The sequence below is a fragment of the Enhydra lutris genome, unplaced genomic scaffold (genome assembly GCF_002288905.1).
Source record: "Enhydra lutris kenyoni isolate GAN:26980312 unplaced genomic scaffold, ASM228890v2 scaffoldscaffold12, whole genome shotgun sequence".
Lineage (NCBI taxonomy): Eukaryota > Metazoa > Chordata > Mammalia > Carnivora > Mustelidae > Enhydra > Enhydra lutris.
In genome coordinates, this window is record NW_019154096.1 from 51,859,843 (window position 1) to 51,881,323 (window position 21,481).

The 21,481-nt window shown below is 44.5% G+C and overlaps 1 protein-coding gene across 1 annotated transcript in view; it reads right to left on the minus strand.

Annotated features, from left to right (window-relative positions):
• Window positions 1-1,256: 1,256 nt before the first annotated feature.
• The window catches only part of LOC111144929 (glutamic-oxaloacetic transaminase 1), a 31,947-nt gene continuing 11,722 nt past the window's right edge, over window positions 1,257-21,481 (minus strand). Inside the window, exons 3-9 of the mRNA XM_022499538.1 lie at window positions 15,980-16,103; window positions 15,386-15,498; window positions 15,048-15,152; window positions 13,174-13,324; window positions 12,928-13,093; window positions 12,101-12,243; window positions 1,257-1,831 (exon numbers count right to left, since the gene is read on the minus strand). Of these exons, the coding sequence (XP_022355246.1) occupies window positions 1,692-1,831; window positions 12,101-12,243; window positions 12,928-13,093; window positions 13,174-13,324; window positions 15,048-15,152; window positions 15,386-15,498; window positions 15,980-16,103 (942 nt within the window). The 3' untranslated portion in view covers window positions 1,257-1,691. The remainder of the gene's footprint in view (window positions 1,832-12,100; window positions 12,244-12,927; window positions 13,094-13,173; window positions 13,325-15,047; window positions 15,153-15,385; window positions 15,499-15,979; window positions 16,104-21,481) is intronic.

Below are 21,481 nucleotides of genomic sequence, written 5' to 3' on the forward strand. Positions count from 1 at the left end.
GTGGGAGGCAAGAACCAGGCAGGCTGAGGTGTGTTTGGGCATCTAATCTTTGTGGAAGGTAGGTTGGAATTTGATACCTACCAGGGGGTTCTCAAACCCCTACCAAGGTCAAGGTCAATGGTTGGCCTATGGACACCCACGGACTCCTCCCAGGAGCCTCCAGTTTGCTACCCAGCAGCAGCGGTTTTGGTGAGGGCTTTCTGTGCCTGAGAACTGTGCTAGGTACACGTTTGCTTGTTTCGGTCTCAAAACCGCCCTGCAAAGTTCAGTTTCTCAAACAGGCTCTGAGTGATTAAGTGGCTTGCTCAAGGTCACATGGCAAGTGGCAGAGTCTGGTGGTGGAAGCACCCCTCCGTCTGAGGAGACGGACCATGTAAGGGACAGTCTTTCCTCAGAGTGCACGGCGCGCACCTGTATGAGAGGCCCCACGAAGACCAACTGTGGTGAAGAAATCCGGACAACTCCCAAAGCCCAGCTCTCCCCAAACCCAACACAAAACGCTTTTTCACGTGAGCACAGAGGGGACTAGAACACGAAGGGGGAACACCAGCCTATGTGTCAGGATAGAAGGAGGACCCAATTACCCTTGATTGGGGCTTTTTTTTTTTTAAACACAAAAAAGTATTTTAGCACTTTGGTAGGGACATTTTGGTTTAAAGAAGTGCTTTTAACCATTTTTTTTTCCACCAAAGTCTTCCCCAAGAGAAAAATTAAATTCTCCCTAACAAGAGAAATAAAATACTAAGAACCAAGACTTTGTGGGGCAGGTTTATGCTGCGGAGGGCTACACCCCGCTTTACGGTCTCAGACTTCTTTTGCCCCTTGAAGGTACTGTCACCTTCTAGCTTTTTAAGCAACTAGCAAATTCCTCTAGAGCATTCTTTTTAGACTATGGCTTGCATCCCATGAGTGGATCACAAAATCAATTCCATGGGTCTCAATTCAACTTTCATTTCTTCAGTGAAACAGAACCCAATAGGACAGAAACTATCAGAACACACTGCTCACAGCAAGGGTAAATACTGTTGTGTAAAACTTCTGCTTCAGTTTGTGTGTGTGTGTGTGTGTGTGTGTGTGTGAGAGAGAGAGAGAGAGAGAGAGAGATTGAAAGATGTAAAGCTATCGCTTACCTTGCTCGCCCCAGAGAGAGAGAGAGAGAGAGAGAGATGTAAAGCTATCGCTTACCTTGCTCGCCCCAGAGAGCTAAAGCTTAAGGTTAGGGACACAGACACAGAGAAAGAGCAGGAGACGGACACTCTGGGTGGAGATGACAAGTTTTAATGACACAGCCAACACTCAGAATCACAGCTGGCTCTTCAGACAACTTAATCTTTGGGGCAGGATTTTGTGCAGAGTCAAGCAATACACAGAAGCACAGGAGCGACAGAGGCAACATTGTGGCTTCTAGTGAGGGAGTAAGATAACTACATCTCATGATCAAAGTACCTTTTTATTCTTCTTAAATAAAAACCTGATTTGCTCTGGCCTCCCAAGAGGCTCTGACCCCAGGGCCCCGTTCCTTGACAAGGGATGTTGCCCTGTGCGGGGCCGCCTTGACCAGAGGCCACCTCACCAGAGCCGGTTCCAGTCCTCCCGAGTCTTATCCACAACACACAGAGCGAGGCTGGCGCAGGCAGGGAACACACGGGACACAGGGCCGCTTTGGTGGTGCTGGTTTGGGTGCGGCTTCTTCACTGGATTTTGGTGACCGCTTCATGGATGGAGGTAGCCACATAATCTAGATTTTTCGTGGTTAAGCCACACATGTTGATCCGACCACTTGGCAGCAGGTAGATGTGCTTTTCGTTGACCAGATATTCCACCTGCTCGGCTGTTGAAAACCAGAAGAAATAGGATTTAGAGGAGGCAGCATCCTCTCAGCAATAGGGGTTCGGAGATTCCGTGACATTCGTTGTTTTCCTTCTTTCCCCCAACACAAAGAAGCAAAATAAAAGGAACTTTTTTTTTTTAAAAGATTTTATTTATTTATTTGACCGAGAGAGAGAGAGAGAGAGAGAGAGAGATCACAAGTAGGCAGAGAGGCAGGCAGAGAGAGGAGGAAGCAGGCTCACTGCTGAGCAGAGAGCCCGATGCAGGGCTCGATCCCAGGACCCTGAGATCATGACCTGAGCCAAAGGCAGAGGCTTAACCCACTGAGCCACCCAGGCGCCCCCCAAGACATCTTCTGAAAACAACCCTCAGACTTAAGAACATTCCACTGATACGAAAAACTGGTGTGAAGGGCTTCCTTCAGCTCTTCCTTAACCCCTGGAGGGAAGGAGGCTTGCTTCTCCCCAGAAACGGAGCAGCAAACTCTCTTCGACATCTGCGTGTCACAGCACATTGTCCGAGGCCCCACGCTAGAGGTAGTGGGTAAGCGCTAGGTGCCATGAACCTGCAGGTTGAGACACTGCCAAGGCCCCTGACACTTCTCAGGTCCCTCACTCACGGTGAGATAGCAGGAGAGCTATCCCACGTGTCTACAGAAATGCTGATGCAGGAAATGCAGGAAACAGGAAGGGGCTGCCTATTCTTCCCTTATGCCACAATCTCTAGAGATTTTTGGTTTACTGCAAAGCTATGAGACAATTTTATCTGATTTTTGCCTAAGTAATTAGCACCCTTAATCAGCACCACTGATTTGAAGGAATGGGCAATTGTCATGGACTGGATGTTTGTGTCCCTTCAAAACTCTGCATTGAAACCCTAACCTCTAATGTGATGGCATCAGGAGCTGGGGCCTCTGGCAGGTAATGAGGTCTGGGTGATACCTGGAGAGTAGAGCCCCTGTGTTGGCAGGAGGGCCCTTATAAGAGACTAGAGAGCTGGTGTGTGTTGTGCATGTGCTCTCTCTCCCTTTCCCTTACCCCCAGCATGGGAGGACACAGCAAGAAGGCAGCCAACTGGAAACCAGAAGAGAGCCCCCACCAGAACTGACCATGCCGGACCCCCATCTCAGACTGCCTGGCCTCTAGAACCCTGAGAAAGAAATGCCTGTTGTTGGGGCGCCTGGGTGGCTCAGTGGGTTAATCCTCTGCCTTTGGCTCAGGTCATGATCCCAGGGGATCATGATGGGATGAGCCACGCATCGAGCTCTCTGCTCAGCAGAGGGCCTGCTTCCCTCTCCCCTTCTGCCTGCCTCACTACCTACTTGTGATCTCTCTCTCTCTCTCTCTCTCTGTCAAATAAATAGAGATCTTTAAAATTTTTAAATTAAAAAAAAAAAAAGAAAGAAAAAGAAATGTCTGTTGTTGAAGCCACCCAGCACATAGTATTTTGTTACAGCAGCCCAAACTCATATGGTAATAAAATCCTAGTCATCAGAGGAGCAGAGAGAACAAAGATGATCAAAGAGTAACAGTCCTCATTTCATCTGGTCCCTTGAATTTAGCTAGATCATTCTGAACACCTATGAATTCAACCTGAGATGTAAGAAAAGAACTGCTGAATTCTACAAATAGAAAGGTGACCACTTTTTGCAAAGGTGGGAGGTGTAAAGTGAATCAGAAGGCATTTATCGGAAGATACACAGCAAGGGAGGGAGCCTCCAAAAGCCAGCTACTGGGAAGTGATAGAGCCCCGGAGTCCAAAATCAGAACTTATAGAAATCTGCTCCAGTGAGAGACATCCCTGTCTGAAAGATGCTCAGGTAACCAAGAGGGGCAGAATCCAAGACAGTATAATCTCAGGATCCCTGGGGGTCACAGAAAGAAGGGGTGCCTGAGCCATTCAAATGCTTGGGAATCCAACTATGGTCAGTGAGCCCAGAAGTGGGTGGTCAGCTCAGTTTGCCATAAACCAGGAACCAATGCGATGGGGTGACTGCTCTGTATCTAGGGGCCCTACAAGCAGCAGGACCCGGCCACCCTCCTACCTCCCCCAGGAGGATCAGTGCAGCTGGCGCACCATGTGGGTGCAGAGTCTGGTGCACACAAAAGTAAAGGCGGCATTTCCCTGCGAGTTTACTGAAGAGAGAGGGCCACAATCTTTCAGCTCTGGGGCTGGAGACTGGAGATTGGGGCTTGGCCATTTTTATTTTCATCCTCTGAAGTGACAGGAAAGGCTTTAGAGAACAGAAGCCACATAGAAGAACACGAAGCAGATTACCTTGGGCCTGGCCCCCTGCCAAGGGGCGGTGTAACTTGGCCCAGACAGACACCTGAGAATTAGCACAGCAGGCCCCGCCCCCAGGAGAGCAGCTGGAATTATCAGGCTAATACCAAGTTTACCAGGAACACAAAAAGGCAAAACCAGAACTAGGAGAAAACAGTATATAGAATTCAAGGTTTCTTCTCATGATTCTTCTATCTTTCAGTTTAGAATTTGCCTTTTTTCTCTTTTCCTTTTTGACTAGTTTTATTATTTTATCAACTCTTTACTTTTAAATCATTTTTTGTAACATTAATTTTTCCACTTGCGTATTATAAATATATACTCCTCATTTTTGGCGTCCTTTCACTGTATTCAATTTTATTGTAAGTTTTGTTTTCTTTAGAATTTTGGGATTTTAGTGTCTTCTAACAAACAGACCAAAATACACCCAGGACCAAGTGGATTACCCTGTTTTTCCACCTGGGAGATTATATTCTCTCCCCTCCCCCCACCCTTTTTTATTTTTCTTTTCATTTTGGTTTCTGACTCTTTGGATTTGTCTAATGTGTATTTTGTTTGGGTCATGGTTGATATTTTTAATTTTTTCTGTCATTCATCCATTCTTCTCTGGGCAAAATGACTAGAAGGAGGAATTCACAACAAAGGAAAAAACCAGAGGTAATACACTCTGCCACAGATCTAATTGGTATGGACGTAAGTAAAGTATCAGAGCTGGAATTCAGGATAACGAACATAAAATTACTAGATGGGCTTGAAAAAAGAATAGAAGACACTAGAGAATCTCTTCATGTAGAAATACAATCTAATTAGGCTGAAATTAAAAATGCTCTGAGATGCAGTCTAAATTGAAATCTCTTAACAGCTAGGATAAATGAGGCAGAAGCGAGTCAATGACCTAGAAGACAAGATGATAGAAAGGCAAGAGATGGAGGAAAAGAGAGAAAAACAACTAACAGACTATGAGAGGAGGTTTTGAGAAATCAGCAAATAATATTAGAATTATTGGGGTCCCAGAGGAAGAAGAGAGAGAGATGGACACAAGGTGTATTTGAGCAAATCATAGCTGAGAACCCCCCTAAGGTGGTGAAGGAAACATTCAAGTCTGAGAGGTAGAGAGAATGCTTGCTAAATCAATGAAAACAGATCAATACCCCAATATAGAATAGTGAAACTTGTAAATTTCAGAGATAAACAGAAAATCCTGAAAGCAGCTTGAGGAAAGAGCTCCTTAACCTACAATGGTAGAAACATTAGACTGGCAGCAGACCTGTCCACAGAGACCTGGCAGGCCAGAAAGGACTGACATGATGTATTTAATGTGCTAAGTGGGAAAAACATGCAGCCAAGAACACTTTATCCAGCAAAGCTATTACTCAGAATGGATGGAGTTAAAGAGCTTCCAGGACAGACAGACAAAAGAATCTGTGATCACTAAACCAGCCTTACAAGAAATATTAAAGGGGATCCTGTAGAGAGCCCCAAAGTAACACAGACCAGAAAGAAACAGAGACAATGTACAGAACAGGGACTTTATAGCTAATACAATGGAACTAAATTCATATCTGTTGACGGTTAGTCTGAATGTAAATGGGCTAACTGCTCCAATCAAAAGACACAGGATACCAGATTGGATGAAAAATCAAGACCCATCCATATGCTATCTACAACAGACTCATTTTAGGCCCAAAGACACCTCCAGATTGAAAGTGAGGGGGCGGAGAACCATTTATAATGCCAATGGACAGCAAAAGAAAGCTGGTAGCAATTTTCATATCAGACCTAAATTGGATTTTAAACCAAAGACTGTAAGTAAGGGATAAAGAGGGACATTATATCACTTTAAAAGTCTATCCAACAAGAAGATCTAACAATTATAAGTATTTATGCTCCTAACTTGGGAACAGCCAATTATATAAACCAATTAATAACTAAATTAAAGAAACACACTGCTAATAATACAGTAATAGTAGGGGACTTCAACACCTCACTCACAGCAATGGACAGGTCATCTGAACAGATCAATAAGGAAACAATGGCTTTGAGTGACCCACTGAACCAGATGGACTTCACACATATATACAGAGCATTCCATCTTAAAGCAAAAGAATACACATTCTTCCTGAGTATATATGGAACATTCTCCAGGATAGTTCACATACTGGGTCACAAATCGGGTCTCAACCAGTACTTAAAGACTGGGATTGTTCCCTGCATATTTTCAGACCACAGTGCGTTAAAACTTGAAATCCATCACAAGAGGCAAATTGGAAGGAATTCAAACATTTGGGATTAAAGGGCATCTGACTAAAGAATGAAGGGGTTAACTAGGAAATTGAAGAATCTTAAAAACTCATGGAAACAAATGAAAATGAAACACAACCTTTCAAAACCTTTGAGATATAGCAAAGGCGGTTCTAAGAAGGAGTATATAGCCATACAAGCTTTTCTCCAAAAAAAAAAAATCTCAAATACACAAGCTAACCATACACCTAAAGAAGCTGGAGAAAGGACAGCAAATAAAGCTTATATAATACAGATTACAGCAGAAATCAATGAAACAGAAACCAGAAGAAGAGCAGAACAGATCAATGAATCTAGAAGCCGGTTCTCTGAAAGAATTAGTAAGACCAATAAACTCCTATCCAGAGTATCAAAAAAGGAGAGAGAGAGAGAGAGAACCCATTAATAAAATCATGACTGAAAGAGGAGAGATCACGACCAACATGAAGGAAATACCAACAATGTTAACAACATATTAGGAGCAACTATCTGCCAACAAATTAGGCAATATGGAAGAAATAGATGCTTTCCTGGAAACATATAAACTACCAAAACTGAAGAAACAGAAAAACTGAACAGACCCATAACCAGCAAGGCAATTGAAGCAGTAATCAAAAATCTCCCAACAAATGAGTCCAGGCCCACACAGCTTCCCCAGGTAATTCTACCAAACATTCATTCGTTCATTCATTCTTTCATTCAAGATTTTATTTATTTATTTAACAGAGAGAGACACAGCGAGCGAGAGAGAGAACACAAGCAGGAGGAGTGGGAGAGGGAGAAGCAGACCTCTCACAGAGCAGGGAGCCCAATGTGGAGCTTGATCCCAGGACCCTGGGACCATGACCTGAGCCAAAAGCAGATGCTTAACAACTGAGCCACCCAGACACCCCCCCCCCACCAAACATTTAAAGAACTAATACCTATTCTTCTGGAGCTGTTTCAGAAAATGGAAAGGGAAGGCAAACTTCCAAATCATTCTATGAGCCCAGCATTACCTTGAAACCAAACAAAGGTGCCCAACAAAAAGGAGAATTACAGACCAATATCCCTGATGAATATTGATGCCAAAATTCTCACCAAGATACTTGCCAGTAGGATCCAACTGTACATTAAAAGGATTACTCACCACAAGCAAGTGAGATTTATTCCTGGGCTGCAAGGATGGTTCAACATTTGCAAATCAATCAATGTGATACATCATATTAATAAAAGAAAGGACAAGAACCTTTGATTCTCTCAATAGATGGAGAAAAAGCATTTGACAAAAAGCATTTGACAAAATACTTTCTTGATTAAAACTCTCCACAGTTTAGGTATAGAGGGAACATTCTTGATTAAAACTCTCCACAGTTTAGGTATAGAGGGAACATACCTCAGTATCATAAAAGTGATATACAAAAAGCCCAGGGTGAGTATCATTCTCAATGGGGAAAAACTGAGAGCTTTCCCCCTAAAGTCAGGAACACGACAGGGATGCCCACTCTTACCACTGTAATTCAACATAGTACTAGAAGTCCTAGTCTCAGCAATCAGACAACAAAAAGAAATAAAAGGCATTCAAAATGGCAAAGAATAAGTCAAACTCTCACTCTTTGCAGATGCCATACTTTATGTAGAAAACCCAAAAGACTCCACCCCAAAATTGCTAGAACTCATACAGGCATTCAGTGAAGTGGCAGGATATAAAATCAATGCACAAAAGTCAGTTGCATTGCTATACACTACCAGTGAGACAGAAGAAGAGAAATTAAGGAATCGATCCCATTAACAACTGCACCAAAAACCATCAGAGACCTAGGAATAAACCTAACCAAAAGTAAAAGATCTGTATTCTAAAAACTGCAGAACACTTATGAAAGAAACCAAGGAAGACACAAAGAAATGGAAAAACATTCCATGATCACAGATTAGAAGAATAAATACTGTTAAAATGTCTATGCTACCCAATCTACATGTTCAATGCAACCCCTATCAAAATACCATCGACACTCTTCACAGAGCTGGAACAAATAATCCTAAAATTTGTATGGAACCAGAAAAGACCCCAAATAGCCAAAGGAATGTTGGGGGGGAAAAAAAAAAAAGCTGGTGGCATCAAAATGCCAGACTTCAAGCTCTATTACAAAGCTGTCATCATCAAACAAAAACAGACACACAGATCAATGGAACAGAATAGAGAGCCCAGAAATGGACCCCCAACTCTATGGTCAACTAATTTTCAACAACGCAGGAAAGAATGTCCAGTGGAAAATATAGCCTCTTCAACAAATGGTGTTGGGAAAATTGGACAGCCCCATGCAGAAGAATGAAATGGAACCATTTCCTTATACCACACACAAAAATAGAATTAAAATGGTTGAAAGACCTGTATGTGAAAAAGGAATCCATCAAAATCCTAGAGGAAAACACAGGCAGCAACCTCTTCAACCTAGGCCACAGCAACTTCTTGCTAGTCAGGTCTCCAAAAGCAAGGGAAACAAAGGCAAAAATGTACTACTGGGACTTCATCAAGATAAAAAGCTTTTGCACAACAAACGAAACAACCAAAAGATAACCCAAAGAATAGGGGAAGCTTATTTGCAAATGACATATCAGATAAAGAGCTAGTATCCAAAATCTACAAAGAACTTACCGAACTCAACACCCAAAGAACAAATAATCCTATCAAGAAATGGGCAGAAGACAGGAACATACATTTCTCCAAAGAAAACATCCAAATGGCCAACACACACATGAAAAAATGATCAACATCACTCAGCATCAAGGAATTACACATCAAAACCACAGTGAGATACCACCCCAGATCAGTTGGAATGGCTAAAATTAACAAGACAGGAAACAAGAATGGAACCTTCTACACTGTTAGTGGGAATGCTGGTACAGTCACACTCTGAAACAAACAGACGGAGGTTTGCCAAGAAGTTAAAAACAGAGCTACCCACCCAACAATTGCACTACTAGGCATTTATCCCAAAAATACAAATGTAGTGATCTGAAGGGGCACCCACACCCCAGTGTTGATAGCAGCAATGTCCACAATAGCCAATCTACAGAAAGAGCCAAGATGTCCATGGACAGACGACTAGCCAAAGAAGATGTGGTTTATAGATACAATGGAGTATTAATCAGCCATCAGAAGGGATGAATACTTACCATTTACCTTGACATGGATGGAACTGGAGGGTATTATGTTGAGTGAATAAGTCAATCAGAGAAAGACAATTGTATGGTTTCATTCCTTTGTGGAATGTAAGAAACAGTACAGAGAATCATAGGGGAAGGGAGGGAAAACTGAATGGGAAGTCATCAGAGGAACACAAACCATGAAGAGACTCTTAACTATGGGAAGCAAACTGAGGGTTGCTGGAGGGGAAGTTGAGGAGAACGGGGTAACTGGGTGATGGGCACCAAGGAGGGCACATGATGTGATAAGCACTGGATTATACGCAACTGATGAACTACTGAACACCATATATGAAACTAATGGTGTACTCTATGTTGGGCAACTAATTTATTTTTAAATTAAAAAAAAAAAAAAATCAGGAGTAAACACTATGTGCCAGGCAGTATTCTAAGCACTTCATATTAATTCAGTTATGCAGAGGGAAGTTAGAAGAGCTTCTCAAGGTCAGACAACTAGTCAGCAGTGGGTCCGGGCTTTCAAGGAAGGCAGTGTAACTCCCAAGTCTGAGCTCTTAGCCATGAGGCTAAGCTGCCTTTGTATGGAAAACGTAAAATCTGGACCCTGTACCCACTGCTACCAAAGCAAGGTCATCTTCAGAAGTCGCCCTGGACAGCACTGAGGTGTGTGAACTAGTCAGGCAAGGACACAAGGACCAACGTCACACACCAACAGAGCCACCACTATTTGTAAAGCCGGACGCCCACTGGCAGATGTGGTTCCAGGGCTCCAACCTTGTTTTTTTGTTTCTTTGTTTTTAAGATTTTATTGTTAAGGGGCACTGGGTGGCTCAGTCCTTAGGCATCTGCCTTCGGCTCAGGTCATGATCCCAGGGTCCTGGGATCGAGCCCCACATCCGGCTCCTGCTCAGCAGGAAGCCTGCTTCTCCTTCTCCCCTTCCACCTGCTTGTGTTCCCTCTCTCGCTTTGTCTGTCAAATAAATAAATAAAATCTTTAAAAAAATTTTTTTTATTGTTAAATAATCTCTACACCCAGTGTGGGGTTCAAACTCACAACCTCGAGACCCCGAACTGTATGCTCCACCACTGAGCCAGCCAGGTGTCCCAGCCCTGTCTTTTTTTTTTTTTTTTTTTTTTAATGAAAATGAAACTTCTCTCCTTTCATCAGGGAAGGGGAGCATCACAGTTCAGAAGCTAAATTTATGGACTCTCTCCCTAGAAAAAGGCCAATACACACATACATAATTTTTCAAATATCATTTTAGGGGCTTCACAGATCTGCTAGAGCAGAACACGGACGACATGCTGCCAACCTGTTCTGAAGGACAGAGTGTCATCAGGGAGCACCACAGCAGGAGCACGGTAGAATCAAGATGGTGGGTACAATCCCTGCAACTGTTCTATTTTTAAATTCTTCCTCATAAAATGTTGGGAGGGAAAAACCAAACAAAACAAAACACGTTTTTAAAAAGGGTAACTAGTGCCAGGTGCTAAAAATGTCACTTATGTGTTATAGGCACAGGTCTATTCTCACCATTTTTTTAATTCATCATAAAACTAACTTCCTACTCTGAGAGTGGATAATACGGATATTTTATAGGGAGACATCCCCACCTTGTGAGCTTTGAGAATATTACTCCTAAATACCATTTCCATTACACTTAATAGTCTAAAAATTATAAAGGATGATTTTACTTATTTAAGTGAACTAATGCCCTATTCCAGAATCACAAGGACACCTATGGCTAACTGAGCTGTCCCTTTACTTTTTGGGAAGCCTCATTTTACCCCAAAGTATTCCTAGGGGTCTAGTTATATGCAGTTGCTGCCACCTTTCTCGTATTTCCTTCTGCTTTTTCTGAGCTCATTTCACACAGGCACCCTGACAACCCTGGTTTACTGTGCTACCCAGCACCTCTCATATTCCACTGACTTACCCATGCCAGGCACAAACTGTCCCTAGAACCACATGGACACAAGCTCCACACCCAGGCGAATGGCCACATCGGCACCAGGTGACCCGTGGCTTGGCCAGTAGGTGCTCAGGAATTACTTATTAAGTGAATGAATCCTGTCATCAGAAGGACAATGGATTGCTAATAAGCCCCACTGATGGCTGACCAAGATCACACATAGACTTTCAATGGGCTCTCAATTCCAACGACCAATCTAAGTTTGTATTTATGAAATAGATACTCTGTAACCTCTTCTTTCATGGCAATGCTTGGAGACTAGGAAAGACCTGTTAAGAAATCAGGTCCCTGAATAAGCAGGTATAATAATTATACTTAGGATTAAGGAAAAGCCAAAAGGCACCCAACCATTTATTTACGAGAGACCTTTCATGAAGCAAGGCTCCTGGCTACAAATCCTGTTACTTCCCAGCCCACAAAAACGAAAATATCCTCATTATGGGTCAGCAGGTTTTCACTAAGAAAACCGAACTTGTTCTGGCCCAAGTTTATGGCTGACCAAAGAGGTGACAGCTAAAGGAGTCAAACCCAAGATCACAGAGAGGGCTGTGTCCAAGAGCGAGCATTCGAGGTGGTTAGGGGACACTTACGGTTCAAACCAGTGAAGCTGAACATTCCGATTTGCTCAGTGATGTGGTTCCAGGTTCCAGGCGTCTTGAGGGCTTCTAAGCGTGCCCTGAGTTCAGATCTCATGGTCAGAATCCGGTCAGCCATTGTCTTCACATTACCTGTCCTGAGTGGACAGCAATATAAGTATCAATCCAGATAGGGCAGACAGATGGCTCACAGAAGCATGTAGATTTAAGAAATGTAATGTAATCTATACACTGAAAATGAGATCACAACCTGCCCGTGGTAGTATGTAGGTGCCCGGATGGGTGAACGGGCAGGCCAGAGAGACACTTACCAGGCAGAAGGAAGAAGTGAGCTTCTGATGGAATTTAGTGCTCGTCTTGGGTCTACTGGCAGTAATACCACTCATGTTTTAACCCAGAATTCACCTAAGCACTGACCCAGACGGGGATAATGTAGCAGACTGTAGATTTAGTTACTATATAAAAGTTACTGTTTCAAAATGAGGCAAAATATATGCAAATCAAATAAGGATGAAGAGTCCCCAGACTGTTGCACTGATTTGCAGCTAGATCATCTGTTCTATCAGGAATTCCTTCCTGTGTTTCCCAACAGTTAGGGGAGGAAGCGTAGTGCTGAGAGGGCAGGGGGAAATGCCCCATTCCTCAATGCTTCCTCCTCTGGGCCTGAGCTGTGCGAGTAGGTGCCAGCCTCATTTTACAGAAGTACCTAAAACTCAGAGTTTAAAGTGATATTGTCCTGCCTCTGCCAAAATCAAAGGGAGAGAGTTAAATGTTCTGTTCTCCATTCCCAAACCTCACCCATCGGGCTCTGCGCCCCTTACCATTCCTTAAAGAGCTCAGGATTAGAGAGGGTACAGGCCACAATCCGCGCGCCCTGAGCAGGGGGGTTGGACCAAGTAATTCGCACAATCTTCTCCATCTGGGAAAGGACCCGCAGGATGCTATCAGGATCTTTTGCAACCACGGTCAGATTGCCCACTCGCTCATCTAAAGGGAGGGAGGAGAGTCAGCTCGGGGCACCAAGGCAGGTGGAGTGGGGCAAGGCTGAAACTCAGGAGAGCACTCACTGTAGAGCCCGAAGTTCTTGGAGAAGGACTGAGCGCAGAAGAGCTCAAATCCTTCAGACACGAAATAGCGAACGGCCCAGGCATCTTTCTCTAGGTCTCCAGATGCAAAGCCCTGATAGGCTGAGTCAAAGAAGGGGAAAAGAAACCGGCGCTGCGAGGAAGGAAAGCGAGTCAGGGCAGGAGATCCTTCTGAAACCAACCTCAGACACCAGCCTTCCTTCCCCAGCTGGTGCCCGCACAGAATCCCTAACACTACCCATTTCTCCTTGCTCTCCCTTTTTGCATCCAACCACCACTTTACATCTGTTTCTCTGTTCAGCTTAACACCAACAAATGTAACAATTATTGTCCTAGGGCATCACAATGCCACTCTGACAACAGGACTTATTAGTGAGACATGGAGGTCGTGTCCTGTGTTGGCCGGGTCTTCCCTCTGAATTCCTGGTGTGGTAAGCTTGGTCATCTGGGTCTCTCCAGAACTCCCCAATGATTTGGGGCTAGTCTAGCAGGCACTCAAGACAAAGGAGACCTCAGAGTCCCTACTCTCATCCCCTCCGACCTCCCCATGGAACTCCCCACAATTGAGCTTGCCCTCATACTGGGCTCGTGTTTTGAGTGGACACCACTTCTACGCCCCCAAATGTCCAAGCCAGGGGCCAGGGTGCATCCTCCACTCCTCCTCTGGTAGCCCTCACATCCAGCTACAGCCAACCACATCCCAGTTCCTATCAACCCATTTCCCCGGAGCTCAAGACTCCTTTCAGGTCTACCCCTGCCACTGCCCACACTCAGCTCCCACTCAGCTTCCACCCGGATTGTGGCAACAACCTCCTCACTGCTCTCTGGGCCTGTCTAATCTTGCCTCCCTCTGATCCACTCCCTGCTACATAGCCTGAAGACCACAAAGTTTTGATGGCATCAAAGTTTTTCAGTGGCTCCCTAATGCCCTCCAAATGAAGTCCAATGCCTCAGCACAGGATCTGGCCCCCATTTACCTCTCACTCACTCACCTTAGAACTCTAGGCTATACTGAGAATTACTTCCAAAACCTTAAATGGGCCGTGACTTCTGCCTTGGGCATTGATCACACTCTTCCCTCTGTAAGAACACTCCATTCCTGCCAACCTCACCTGTCCTCATCCTTCAAGTTTCAACATGACATCTTCTGCCACTACTGCACTCCTAGGACACACACGCACATACATGCACACACGCACACACTCCTGAAGTCTGTGCTATGTGCCTCCACGTGACCCCTTCAACACAGCCACAGTACTTGGCTGTCTCCTCAGATAGGCTGGATACTCTCTGAGGGCAGGGACCGTCTCCACTGTGCTCACTTTTGTACCCCCCTTGGTGCCTGGCACATGACAGTTTCTCAATGAGTATTCTTTAAACATGTTAGAGAAGAATACATGCATTTTGAGCTAGAAATCCCAACCTGGAAAGTTATCCCAAAGAAATAATAAAAGGGAGTCTTATATATAATTGTTCAGAAGAACAAGAAACCTGAGATCTCAATGTCCATCGACTGATTTAATCAATCACTAATGTGCCACAGCCATGCATGGGAACTGTGCTACAGAACTTAAAATGACATGTGAAGGAATGCCAATGAAAGACAAAGTATGTTACAAAACTGTACAGATAAAATGATGCCATCTTTGTGGAAGAAATATATTTACATATGTAACTATTTAAAAAGAAAACAAAAAAACAATATTCTATATACCAAAATACTAATAGCTTTCAGTTAATCCTTTTCTTCTATGGGCTTTTCTCCATTTTCCAAACTCTTCCGTACACAGGTATTGCTTTTGAATACATCAAAAAATAATACAATTTCTCAAGAGATGCTCAGAAAGGGCAGTTACCTTCATGACGGACGCAATCTGCTTCCACTGCTCCGGAGTTGGGTCAGTCCCAGTTGGGTTGTGAGCACAGGCGTGGAGGACAAAGATGGAGAACTCGGGGGCACTCTGAGGGGAAGGAAGCTACGTCAGCTCTGACGCTAGCAGGAACTCCAGGGGTCAGAGTCAGTGACACACAGGTCAAGGGGCAGCGTATTTCTTCCTCATGTGCTAACTCAGAAACCACCATTTTGGTTTGAGTAGGGCTGTTTCAGACTTTCCCTTACCAACTAATCCAAAGACCTTTCCCTGCTCCTCCTGACACCATGGGGCTCTGTTTACTTTTCATCTTAATTGCCCACCTCCAGATCATTCAGGAAACCCTGGAGATCGAGTCCTCTCTTTGCTGCATCCCAATAGTGATAGGACCGAATGTCTTTAAATCCAGCAGCAGAAAACACACCATTATGATTCTCTGTAAGCAGAAGGGTGAAAAGTTAAATGACCTGACAAACACAGAGGCCTAACTAGAAGGGACACACGTCAGCTGCTGGGGCCCTCACAGGCTCAGCATTCACTGGGTCAAAACGAGGTGAGCGGTGAAGACTTAGAAGAATGACTAAGAACAAGTTCAAGTTCATCAACCACCAAGAACAAGTTCATCCAGTCAGTTATGCTAAACTTCCAGCCTACCATGGTGAGACTTCCTGTTTCCACACTTTCTGCCTTCTCAGGGAAGTTTCAACGCGGACTAAAACACGAGTCTTGAGAACAAGGATTCCTAACCTGGCCCAGAGCATCGGGTCACTCACATATTGCCATAACCCACTGCTCCAGACATTCCCAAATGTTGGCTGATCCAGGGCTGGGTTACATTTCTGCATTAACAGTGAAAATCATGAGGGTAATTCCCCCCACTCCTCTGTTTCTCCTCTCACTGTAGCTCAAGGACTCACCCCAGGTTGGTGAGGACACATAGACAGGTGTGTCCTTGTTGTTGGTTCCATTGTACCATCGGGCTAAGAACTCGGCTCCGATTCGGAGTGCCCCCGTCCCCCCCAGAGACTGCACACCTCCAACCTGAAAGAGAAGCAATAGCGGGGTCAATGGATGGTTAGTGGCGAAGTCAGAAGATTATCAGGAAAACTGTGGTAATGAGCATTGACTTTGTGCCCGCTCTGTGCTAAGCCCTTTATTTATTTATTTTTTAAAGATTTTATTTATTTACTTGACAGATAGAGATCACAAGTAGGCAGAGAGATAGAGGGAAGCAGGTTCCCTGCTGAGCAGAGAGCCCGGATTCGGTGCTCGATCCCAGGACTCTGAGATCATGACCTGAGCTGAAGGCAGAGGCTTAACCCACTGAGCCACCCAGGTGCCCCCAAGCTAAGCCCTTTAAACATTCTCTTATGGAAAAGCTCACAACTACACACGGAGATGCTATGATTTGTCCATGCTTACAAACAAGGACACTGAGCTGATGAGAAGTGAAACACCTCGCTCAGTAAGCAGCCCCTGAGCACTAAGTCGAGGTCTTCAACCTGGGAAGTCTGGGAATCTAACTCTGGGGAGAGCTTCCCAAATGAACACAGGTTGAGGACACACCCAGGCCACATTCCAGTGTGCCCACCTGAAAGGCAAACCCATCCCCAAGATCAGAATTTATGCCTCCAGCAGGAGCCTGTGAAATATTATCTCTGGTTTGCCAGTGACCTCAATCTTTAATACTCACTGCTACAGAACAGGCTCATTAATCCAGAGAAATATGTCCTAACAAAGGTGACCTGTGACAATTTCCTTCCTTAACTTCCAATCATCTCAAAATGACCTCACGTGGGCAATGGTAGAATTCTAGGCGTTCCCATTTACCAAAGACCTTCACACATTCTCATTTGACTCTTACACAACTCTCCAAAGTAAATCCTAATCCCCCAACTCACACAGAAGGTAATCAATTCAGAGAAGTGGTCTGTGAAAGGCTAGGAGTGGCAGAAAAGCAGGAAGTGGCAGAAAAGCAGGGAGCCGCAGAGCTGGAAATGAATCCAGCAGGCATCTTGCTTCAGTCCTAGTCACCCGCCCTGGTTATGCTGCTCTGCCTACACACCTCTGAGTCTGCCCTCTCGCAATTCTCAGTAGACTTTGGCTTCTTTCAGTAGAGAAATGGCCTATACTGTTCAGTATGTCTACAGGACTAAGGAGAAAGAAAGAAAAGGATCATCTGAGAAAGTCTATCTAAATAAAAGGAAGGGCACACCAATCCAGCAACAGTGGCAACCTTCAGGGGGTCAGGGCACTCTGGCCTACTCTACAAGTTATTTTTTAAAATTAAGGAGAATATATTCATGCATTATTTGCCAAATTTTATTCTAAATTGTATTTAGCTGTCTGGGATTTGCTGTAAAATAATTCGCCTTTGGCACGGGGTGGGGGGGGGTGTCACTGTTGAAGTTGGGTGACGGATTCAACTGGGTTTTGTTCATTACACCGCACTACCTTCTTTTGTAAATATTTGAAATTTTCCACAATAAAAATCGTCTTAAAAAAACCCTTCCTAGACAAAGAAGAAAAACAGAACACTGATGCTAAAAGATAACAAAGGGGAAAAAAATGGAAAAAGGGGAGACTGAGCTCATTCATGAATACTGATACTCACTTTCCAAACATTAATGAACAGCACGAATCCAACAGTACACTAAAATATACCCCCTTCCTCAAGTGACAGTCAGCCCATGAGTGCATTATTAAGAAATATAGTATAGAATGTGTCATGCTGGGTGTCTGGACAGCTCAGTCAGTTAAGCATGTGACTCTTGATCTCAGCTCAGATCTTGGATCTCAGGGTGGTTGAATTCCAGCCCTGAACTGTGCGCCACACTGAGCATAGAGCCTACTTGAAAAAAAAAAAAGTGTCAGGCCACTAGGTAGAAAAAACCCAAATGATCTTTGTAACAGATTAAAAGTATAGCTATTCCTGATTTTGACGCTCAGTGAAACAGGAGATAATGGAACTTCTTGAAAATAATACGAGAAATTCATTCAGCCGTGATGAGTAAGTCAGCTTCATGATGAACAGTGAATCTTTGGCAGAAATTAAGCCAGGAACAAGGCGGTGCTACCAATTACCACCATTTGTTACTCCTCCCCTGCGTTCTATTTGTATTCAGAGGTATGACGTCTGTGAAGCAACACGGCTGCAGCGTGAAACAGAAGCCGAGTAGACACTCAGGGGAAGGAGGAGCTGTGCACGGTCGCGCACTGTAGATGAGCCAAGACAGCGGACTGGCTGTGAATGGCCAGCGCCCCGCAGGCTAGGCACACCAGTGCGCCTCTCCTTCCGGGAGAGCCACTGAACACCAGGCCCCTCCCATTACTTTCCAGATCTTTTTTTTTAAAGATTTTATTTCTTTATTAGAGAGAGAGAGAGAGAGCACATGCAGAGGAAGAGGGAGAAGCAGATTCCCCGCGGAGCCAGGAGCCCCACATGGAGCTTGATCCCAGGACCCCGAGATCATGACCTGAGCTGAAGGCAGATGCTCAACTGAGCCACCCAAGCACTCCTACTTTCAAGGTCTTGCCTCCACATGTCACCTATCTGGATTCTTCATACAAATCACTACACCAAGGTGATGTTAAGCCTTATGCACATTTATTTTTCATGGATTTGTCACCAGCTAAGTTGAATGTCAACTTTATTCATGATTCCACATTTCAAACACCTAAGCAATTCTGGAATGTTGATATTTTTATAGAAATGAGCAAGGCTCCCCTTGAACCTGGTTTTTTCAGTTATCATGGATACGTGACAGGTGTATGTGGACATTAGTGTAAACATTCCCAGGTATAATCTTTTATTTCCTTTCTCTCCCACTTCAAAATGCAAAGTCATTGACCAGAAGAAGTCAGAAGGTCAACAGACTAGATTGAAAACATGTTTAGAAGAAATAAACCCACTTCAGTAACACTGACCTAATCCTTAACATTCATGACGTGTATGACCCTGGACATCAATTCTCAAGAAATTATCATTCCCTAAAAATATACTGAACACAGTATGGCTTCAGTGAAACACAAACTGTTATCAGCAATGAAAAGAGAAACATTTGGGGTGAACCAGTAATGTATCAATCTGGTCATTCTGTGACCTGAATTTTGGCAAATTGTTCTACAGCCCAAAGAAGGCCTGCATTTGGGATGAAGGAAACAAGTGCAAAGTTCCAAAGGAGCCAGGCAACTAGCCCTGGGCGGGTGTCCAGAACCAGAAAAATCCAGTAACACACGGTATGCATGATGCCAGGAGATAGTCTACACTCCCACTTTAGCTACATGGCCGGGAAGATATCCCTGCTGGACCCGATTAACACTTGTCCAAGACCACAGTTTGCCAATGTGAGAACTTCACTGTGAGGAGCAGGAGAGCAGACCGGAAGCTGCTTATGGCCAAGACCATGGTGCATGAATCTGGGCACGCCTAGGAGTTCACACGGTCTCTGGCACGGGGTGCTAACATGGCCAAAGCATTGAAAGGATGAGCCACAGCGAAAGCCCTAAGCCTCCCAGAGGTGACAGTCAAAGTGAGGACCTGGGATGGCATCACACAGCCCACAAGCCCTCCTGCCAATGGTGACTCAGGAATTTCCGAAGCTGAAATACTACAACGCACAACGTGAAAAATGACATATGATCTGGATCCTAAGGTCTGAAAATAGAAAGGAGTAAGAGGCAGGTCTCCTCAAAATGGTTGATGAACCTGGTAAAGTTAAATCTGGAGACGACAAATCTAAGGGAAGACATGATTACTGATTGTTTTCTGGTCTATTCATTCATCCACGCTGCATCTCCTTCAAGTTTTGGCTGAGGGACACCTGGGTGGCACAGTCGGTTAAGCATCCAATCACGATCTCAGGGTCATTAGATCAAGCCCCACATTGGGCTCCACGCTCAGCACAGAGTCTACTTAGGACTCTCTCTGCCTCTGGGGCACTTGGGTCACTCAGTGGGTTAAGCCTCTGCCTTTGGCTCAGCTCATGATCTCAGGGACTCTCTCTACCTCCTCTTCCCTCTGCCCCACCCCCCTGTGCTTGTTCTCTCCTCCAAATAAATCAATCAATAATAAGTCAATCTTTAAAATCAATAAAATAAATAAATAAATCTTTAAAACAAAAAGTTTTGGCTGAAATGTCTTTTCTATTTCCATCATGACCACCCTAGTGAAAACCCTATCTACCCCAACTCCCACACTCAGCCTCTTCTACTGATATGCCTCTTCTACTCTATTTTCACAGCATTTATATTTGTTTAATCTACTCTATCATGACCTTATCTATTACATTTACAGTTGGCTTCTCCTCACAAAACTGTAAGCAAGGGCAGAAGATTCTGGGTCTTTTGGTCACTGCTGTGCTCCAGCTTCTAGAACAGTGCCTAACCTACCCTTAGTGGTAAGCACTCATCTGCTAATTGACTGACTGACTGAATTCAAACATCTGAGAATCTCTGATATGCCAGGCTAGGAGCTAAATGCTGAAGATTTACGAGATAAGTAAAGAAGCCATCATCCCTGCCCTGAGAGAAGTCATGGTCTTGTGGAAGACAGACATAAAATTATACATCATGGTAATGAGCACAGTAAGTACAGTTATTCCTAAGCTGTGAACAAAGTCCTGTGATAACTCGGCCTGGGCAGAGAGAGCTAAGGATTCAGCATGGAAGTGACCCTTGGCCAGGCCCTGCACAACTTACAGTCTCCTGGAATGTCAGGAACCTGGGGTGGGGGGGGGATTGTGAGTCATGGAGGACAAGATGAAAGCTGGCTACAAATTATACCACATACCCAGCTCAAAGTCTAGATTTGCCCTGTAGATAATGGAGGGGCTACCGTGTGTGCGTATGTGGGGCAAGGAGCAGGTGACATGATTATCAGCTTTCTTTGCTATGAAAGATCCTCCTAGTTGCACTGTGCAGAACCTTTAAGATTTTTTTTATTTGAGAGAAAGGGGGAGAAAGAGAGCGAGTGAGCACGAGCAGGGGAAAGGAGCAGAGGGAGAGAGGGAGAAGCAGATGTCCTGCTGAGCAGGGACCCCCAATGCAGGACTCCATCCCAGGACCCTGGAGTCATGACCTGAGACAGACACCTAACTGACTGAGCCACCCAGGTGCCCCTGCACTGTGCAGAATCCAACAGAATGGGGAGGAGACTAGAGGCCAAGAGGCCACCACAAGAATCCTAACGAGAGGATGGTGGGCTGACTAGGACAGCAGCTTGGGAATGGTGAGGACATCCGAGTGAAAGGAAGAACTCAGAGCTCAGAACCAGCCAGGACCTAGGGTGATGCAGATGCCAAGACAACATCCTAAACTATCCCCCCACAACCCCCCCCAAAAAAGCCTTCAAGTATTTATAGACTGCCATCTAAATTTGTTCTCTGATCAAATACACAACACAGGAGGAAGCCAACTAA